An 8,400-nucleotide genomic window follows, 5' to 3' on the forward strand; every position below is an offset into this window, starting at 1 on the left:
ACACACACACACACACACACACACACACACACACACACACACACACACACACACACACACACACACGCGCGCGCGCGCGCGAGGTTTGATAAAAAAATACGCGGAATTTTTAAACGGACATAAACGATTGTGTGAAAGTGATGCGACCTCGGTACAATTAATTGCACAAGGTACCTTAAAAACTCTATTTTTTCGCCAATTTAACTATTAGGTTCATGAAATCGCACTGACTCTTCACTCTTTTCTTAACTCTTACGTTTTGATTCTATCCTTCCTCTTGCTCCCCTCTTTATTTTTTCTCGCTTTACCCAGTCCCCTAAAAGAAAATTCTCTTTCTTATTCTCTTCTCCTAACTTTTTCCTCTTCCTCTCCCTCTCTCTGCCTCTCTCTCTTCAAATATTCTTAACGCTCTCTCTCCACATTTTTGTCTCCATCCAGTATCGCGCCAATAACGCGGTAATGAGCTCTTTAAATCTCTAGCCAGTGCTACCACTGCTTAGTGCACTGTACATCTTACCTAATTAATGATCATATGAAAATGTCTTGCAATGTTTATTCATTCATCGCGTCTTCGAGCGGGTTTCGCTCGTCGGCGCGTTTCAGACCGCGAAACTCACTCAGGGGCGTCCATCAATACTGTCTACCAATGATACAGACACAAGTATACATACACATGTACACACGTACACGCGAAGGATGACGGGAGCTTATCGATACGCGCGCCCTACGATTACGACTGTCTGCGTACTGCCCATAAATATACCGCCGGCGACCTTTCCATCGATCCGGGCGCGACACGCGTACGATTCGCGTCGTTACATCACTCGCATCAAACAAAGAACGAATAAAAATCGCGACGGCGGGACGACGCGGGGGAAGAGTTTTCCGTCGCGCGAAGACGCGATACACCGGCTGCGGCATCGAGTCATCGCGTCGTAAAAATAGCGTGACATTTCATCGATCGTGTAACACACTTGTAAAAACGCCCGCGACTCCATCGGCAACACGCACGCAACGGCGAACTGGACGGGAGTCGGTTTCGCGAGATTCGACTTCGAGTTTCGATCCTGTCCGTCGGCTCGTCCTACGCGCGCTTGACTTGACGCGCTCGGAGAAATCGTCCCGTCAAACGGTTAAACGACCGACGCGCGAAGAGATTAATTAATTTGCGTCAGACGCCAACGCGTGCAACGTTTTTCACGTGGTGCGCTGGCCGCGACGACGTGCGCGCGTTGTTCTCCATGTGTCAATCAGCTGATAATCGCTCAAGCTCGGAAGAGAGTTCAGGCCAGATGGGACACGCGTTTCTCCCATGTACACAGATCGGTATAATGGTCATTAACATTTTATGACACTCACTTCTTAGAATTTTCTAATTGCACGCATCATTGACTTGTTATTTATTGATTATTCGAAGAAACGATGTATCAGAGCGCAATATGTATCTATCACAGTGACGAATTTAATATTACTTAAAAAATATTTTAAAAAACCACAAAATATATTTTAACAAAAAATATTTTAGAACACCACAATCTAAAATATAAAAATATGATAAAAATTGTATACACGGGGAGAATATTATAGTTTTTTTCATATAAATTTTTTTTTATTTTTTATGTTTTAGCCCGGAAATAGACTATTAGTAAGGTCCATTTTACTAAAAAACAGTAAATTTTATAATAGCATATTTCAGTTCCTGAAATATAACTAGCATATATAAAATGAAAGAATAGTGAATTACTGCGAAACATCGATCCGTTCCTCGGTTACAAAATTCTATAGTAATTTTTACTATAAAATTTTCCCAGTGTATGGGTAGAAAATAATAGTAACCTGATTGTACTGGATGTTAAAGCTATTATGCCGGTATGTGAACTTGTTGTGGAACAATCAGAAAAGAGTCGCAAAATGTTCCCTGTGGAACACTGGCTACGTTTACACGGCAATCTAAAACCGGTTCAGCAATGCCTGTGGTCTGCGTTTACATGAATGGCATAAAATCGATTTAATCATTTCCGCTGCTGTATAACTATTGACGTTACACGTCGTATAAACAATTATGGTATGCTACACGATAAGTAACACTGGTAGTTGCAATATCGGAAATTATCTAATCGGTTTTATACTGGTTCTGCATGGGTGTTACCAAATCGGTTTTAGGATACAGTAATGTGAACGTAATTATAAATATTTTTCCTGTTCTAAAAGAGAGATTTTACGATTTCTGTTTCATTGTTCTTCTCACAAATATACGGAAAAAAATCTCAGTTTGTAGAACTGGACAGTGGCCAAACGAAAATTCATGACTCAGGAATGACATCTGATCGAAAACATTCGTCTAAACATTCGACTTTAAATCTGTCAAAAGATAGCTGAAAACAACTGACTGCATGGCAACTTTTTATACAGGAATCTTTCTGCCCGTCAAACAAAACAATCAGATGGAATTCTAAATGTCACAGTTAAAATTTATCATTGTATCTGTTAGAAAATTGTCTGTGGTACGTAGAATTGTAGCAACATTCTAGTAATATCTGCAAGCAAATTTAGATGGATGCGAGGATTATATATTTGTTTGTTTCTCGTTGTTAACTTTTTTTTATCTACTACAGTCAATTTTTATAAGGAGTGTAAGGTAAATGTCCCAGTTAATGACAGTGTCCTAGTTAGTGATAATATATTTTATATTACAAAATCTCAGTTTGACTTCTTCATACTTCAATAATATTTTAAAATATTCTGCTGGTCATTTATTATTTTTTGTATAATAGTTTCATCGCAAAGTTTATCATCTTTCAAATATCTCGTAGTTATAATATGAAGTACATTGATTTGTAAGCTTTATCATGTGTTTCATGGCCGACTGCTTATAAGACATTGTGAATGACGAGTGTGATCAAATATTAATAATTTTGAGCATTCATGTTGGTTTGAAGTATTAGGATAACTTTAAACGAATTATTAAAGATTACTGTGAACTGATAAGTGAGTATGCTAGTAGATTAATATTTCGAATTAAAATCTGGCTGTCACTAATTAATACACAAGAATACGATAATGTCCTAATCACTGACAGGTCAGTATAAAATAATGTAAAGAATGTTAATTCTGTATTTTTTGGATGAATATGTAGAAATTCCTAGAGCCTATAATTTTTTCATCAATAAATACGTTTAAGTGCGTTTAACTTAATCTACAATGTAATATTTATGTCGACAAGAAAGGAAGGAAGGGTTAGAAATCGGGACAACCGTCATTCTTTTATACCAATTTGTGACATATTTTACTTACATTTCGAGAATGTTCGAAAATACTAATACCAACTTATGAATATCAAATATAATCTAATAAATTAGAGTAAAAACAGACTTATTTTATTCATAAAAATAAACTAAATAAATGAGAAAAATTGGAACCATTGTCACTATTTGGGACAAGTATATCACATAGTATCAGTCAATGATAGAGAACGTGTGTACACTATCCCAGTCAGTGACACGGTCTTTGACGTATTATTAATTGGGACAGCCTAAAATTGAAAGTGTCTAACTGGTACACATACATTGATTTCAATTTTCCAATTAAATTATTAAAAAAATGCGTTTGTATGTCGGAAATATATGATTATGGTACAAATAAAAGTTCTATTTTTCACTTACAAGTGACAAATTTTTCATTGAAAATGAAAATGGTCATTTAATTTCGTGTTCACTTTCATGAAAGGTTAAGTGTGTCACTAACTGGGACATTTACCTTAGTTGGCTTTAATCTGGATGGACGTCACAGAGAGATGTTCTTGTTAAATTTCACAAATGATTCAAACAGAAATTCTATCTCTGTCATCCATATTGATTAAATACAAAACATACACAATGGTTAAGATCTACTTGATGTTGTAAATGCTTTGAAGCGTCGTATAGACCAATTATAATTCTTTGCGCGCTTTAAAACGTTTGCAGCTTCAAGTAAATCCTATCAGATATCATAGAGTTTGCTAGTCACTTATCTATCTTGTCTTATCTCACGTTATCTAGAATTTTCATTATAATTGCATAACTGCTTTTTGAGTGCTACAACCGAGTTTACAATAAAAGATCACGGTTCATCAAATCAGAAAAGAGAGATCTCAATCCGCGCGAAAATTCGATGACAAGAAACGACGTCCATCCCTGTTATTGCGGCTGAAAACATTCGTCTGAACATTCAGCTGTGTCGAAACCCGGCCCAGATAACTGAGAACAATTGACCGACTGAAAACCCCCTGCAGGAATCTCTCTGCTCCACATAATCGAATTTTCCATTCGGTTCGTTTCTTCCCAAGCAACGTAAAATTCAGTTACATTAACGGAGTAAGTTCTCTTTCCCGTGCACATCAACGAGACGCATGACCAGCTCTTGAACCAACTTGACCCTCCTATGTTATGCCGAAATATAATTCCGCGGAGACGTCGAGTGAGTGATGAACGAATAGCAGATTCCGTCCGCAACGGTTCGGGTGTTTTCGCCGCGCGAGCGCCAGCGAATCAAGCGTAGACGACGTTATCGAAGGCACGATAACAGCACTTGGTGCGCGCTTTAATTATCTGGTAAACGAGGCGAGCATACATCCGACGTTATCAATCAGCGTATGATCGCGTCTTCACGAACGCGAACGAATAAATATCAGGCTCGTTCCTCCAAGAGTTTCTTCAAAGTGCCGCGCCATGTTTCACTGCACTGTGTCGGAGGTATCTCGCACTTGAGCGTAAGTGTACCCTCCCAACGGAGATTGTCGCGCAAAAATCGAAGTCCGTATCCGCGCTCGGACGACTTCTTGTCGCGTCGGAGCTCCTTCCGCAGAGCTCGAGCAAAAAAGAAAGAAAAAGACGGAGAGAAAGGGAGAAAGGTCAAAAATCACTCACCGATCGATCTTGTCCATCGTAGTAGGATGCTGCAAGATGGTTTGCTGTCCCGTCATCTCGACGACGCATTGTGTCCCGAGTTCCAACTCTGTAATACGAGAGAGAAAAAGGCTCTTTACTTAAGATATAATTAATTCTCCGACAACGTATTTTCACTATCTTTGAAGTGGCCACCGGGGTTATTAGTATCCTTCTCGACTTTTCTCCCATTTGGAGTGTTCGAAAAAATTCCCAAAAATTACCGAAACTTCTTTTAGCCCTCTAGTTGAAGATTACATGATTTTTTTAATGAAAAGTAGATCGCTAAATATTTTATTTTTGTGATTTTTTAGCAAAAATGCTCCATTAAAAGAGCACTTCTTGGAATCGCTTAGACAGAAATAATTTTGGTTGCCAGTTGAAGGCTTGATATTAAAGTTCAGATATACACAGAGTATGGAAAATGTACTTGAATATCTCGAAAACGGTATATTTTCGAAAAAAATGTTTCAACTTAAAGTTGTTTGCTAGTCATTTATCTAAAGATAATACATAAATTTAGATCACTAAAAAATATATTTGATATTAAATTAGGTTTATGCAATATATAAATACTTATATTGTATGCTGCAAATGTATCACTTTAATAAAGTTAGAGACATGTTGTTGAAGTTGTCATTAATCTTTAGGCTGCCGGCATTTTTTCATTAGAAAAGTGGTTTCTTTTCTCAAAAATTTTTCTATATAAATAACATACACATGGTGCAGAATTTTGAGATTTATGTAAAGCCACAAAAGTGGTTTTCCCGGCAGAGAACGCACGATCAAATATAAAAAATTTTTATTTTCTCATAAATAGTGTATTTAGGGTTTTTTGGTATCGCTAATTCCAATTCTAAGCATAGATTTATGAAATTTCGAGTCCTAAGCGCAATATTGACAATATAAATAAATATAAACATATAAATTAATGCAAAATCTTTTTTGTTTGGTTTTTAATGTTTAATTTTGTATTTTTTTTACTTTTTTGCTTGTAATTTTTTATTTTTTATATTTTTTATTTTTTTATATTTTCCAATATTTATATTTTTTATACATTTTATGATTTTTTATGTTGACTTTTTTCCATAATTATGATAAAATTTCTTTCAAATGATAATTTTCAAAGCAGTGTTATGCATGGAGTATTACAATTAGTGCATATGTTTCGGCGACGTAAGTGCAAACAAGGGCGAAGCGCGAATAAGCGCGGGCACCGCAGAAACACGCATTAGGTAGATTACATACACACAAATATATTTAATACATTTATTATTTTAAATACCACTAAAAATAGTAGTATTTTAACCAAAACTCAAGAGCCACAAAAGTGGCTTTCACAGCAGTCTAAAGGCTCTTGCAGAATGCCAGGCAACGCAATAGAGACAGGGAATAGGAATTCGGATTGGTCAATTATTTCTATTTCCTGTTTCTATTGGCTAATGCCTGTAGCCTGGCATTGGCAAGGGCCTTTAAGGTTAATATATACCATATGCATGCGTATCTTCGTGCATACTAACGCTAATGCTGGCGTGTCGATAATTTCGATTGCTTGTAATCTCATTTATTGTGGTTTGTTTATATAATTTTGAAAACGCCTCGAGTTTAGTGTTGATAAAATTGACGAGTAATAATTGATAATAAATAATAGTGAGAAATTAACGACACATAAGGAGCAAGCACGGATGTCTTAGTGCTTTAAATACTAATATTACTTTATTTAATATTAATATGATTGTGGGAGGATAAAATTGTCCAGTATGTTAAACGTACGTATCGAAATTTCTCTTCGATTATCGTACGCGGAGAATCACCTTCCATACTTAGACCGATCCTTGAGTCCCAATTTTTAAATATATATTTTTATTAAAATCCCAAAACCCTCTAATCATTAAACAAATGACTCAAATAGATTCCTTATATTATGCTGCGAAAAAGTCCTGTCTCCGCCAGGACTCGAAACCTGGAACCTCTCCACTTTCCGGGCGGGACGCCTTTTCCATTCGGCCATCGAGGCTTCGACAGTAATCTCGCAATGTTTATAAATTCTCTAAGATGTAAGTTGAGAGAGAACGAAAGAGTCGATCTCGTAAGAGATGTTATTATACGAGAGAGAGATAGCATATTCTTCCTGTCGACAATTTTATCCTCCTACAATCATATTAATATTAAATAAAGTAATATTAGTATTTAATAGCACTAAGACATCCGTGCTTGCTCCTTATGTGTCGTTATTTTCTATTAGTTTATCTATTTTCAAGGAGCTTTCTATTTCTGTTTATCTTGATAATAAATGATACTAAAATTGATAAATATTATTGTGTTCACGGCGCGATGCAACCGACTCTCGACGAAGAGATCGTGCGCGACGCGACTGATTCACTGTCAAAAAGTTGTCGCGCGTTCGTTGCTCGTGCTCGATCAAAGTTTCATTAAGCGCGACGACGCGGCAAGATCGGGACTTATCGCTTTTAATTATCCGTTCCGGCGGAACGTGTCGGCGCATAATAATGATCGCGACCGACGCAGCGAAGCGACGACGACGATCGCTTTACGTTACCGCGACTGCTAATGAAAGGGGCTCGAAGTTACGCGATTCTTCTTGACGGAGAAACCGCAGTATAACGAGACTCGCTTTCTTTTTTTTTTTCTTCTCTCTTTCTCTCTTTTTCACGTGGACTTCATTGCGCTGTCACTTCACTTCCTCGAGAGGAGATACTCCGAAAGCGCATGATGAATTCCACTATCCTGCGCGCTACTTCACGCAGAAATCCCGAAGGCATTTTTCTCGCGCGCATCGCGAAGGTAAACACTACACGCCGCTCCGACAACCCGTCAGGTTGTTCCGAACAGACAGGTGTTAGACTTGCAGTTGGCAACCGGAGACGGGCAGCCGGAGAGACGCGGCCAAAAGTCGAGGAACATCTACGAAGCACGGCGGAGCCCGAAAAAGAGCGGATCGAGTACTTGCGAGCTAGTCGAAATCTCCGTACAGTCATTTTACATAGCTCTCGAACTGCCGTCTATACGGGTGTTAAATAAAAAAATAGGTGAAGAGAGAGAGAGAGAGAGAGAGAGAGAGAGAGAGAGAGAGAGAAAGAAATACGATCGACTGAGAAGCGCTTTGATCTGTCTTGAGCAGTAGAATTCTATGCATGTTCGTTCAATAACAGCTAATTACGATAATGGAGACGTGCTCTTTGCTCTCTATCTGATTATTCAACGGCACGATTAACCGGACGTTCTTTAATATTCGCGTTTTGCGACGTGCAATTATTCCGTGTTGCGTTTACATAAAAGAAAAAGAAAAGGGACGAGCTGGGACGAAATGTATTAGCCGGACAGAAAATGAAAGCGCCTTGCTCCATTAGAGTTCGACTTTGCAGGCTACGGGTTATTTCTCGTCGAAATGCCTTAAACGGGGTCAGTTTGCGCTCGAGACCGTTTCTCTCTCCATCGTTCTCTCTCCCCCCCCCCC

At 38.0% G+C, this 8,400-nt stretch overlaps 1 protein-coding gene across 9 annotated transcripts in view; it reads right to left on the reverse strand.

Moving 5' to 3' along the window:
- Positions 1-8,400, reverse strand: part of LOC116847132 (kinesin-like protein KIF13B) — an 84,580-nt gene that overhangs the window by 64,679 nt on the left and 11,501 nt on the right. For all 9 annotated transcript variants that reach the window (XR_004378669.1, XM_032821799.1, XM_032821803.1 and 6 more), the window contains exon 2: positions 4,905-4,992. Coding sequence is in view for 8 of the 9 variants with exons in the window: in XM_032821799.1 (XP_032677690.1) it covers positions 4,905-4,992 (88 nt within the window). In the remaining variant the exon portion in view is untranslated. The remainder of the gene's footprint in view (positions 1-4,904; positions 4,993-8,400) is intronic.

Source organism: Odontomachus brunneus, unplaced genomic scaffold (genome assembly GCF_010583005.1).
Source record: "Odontomachus brunneus isolate Ranch 3 - 2012 unplaced genomic scaffold, Obru_v1 Obru_scaffold_074, whole genome shotgun sequence".
NCBI lineage: Eukaryota > Metazoa > Arthropoda > Insecta > Hymenoptera > Formicidae > Odontomachus > Odontomachus brunneus.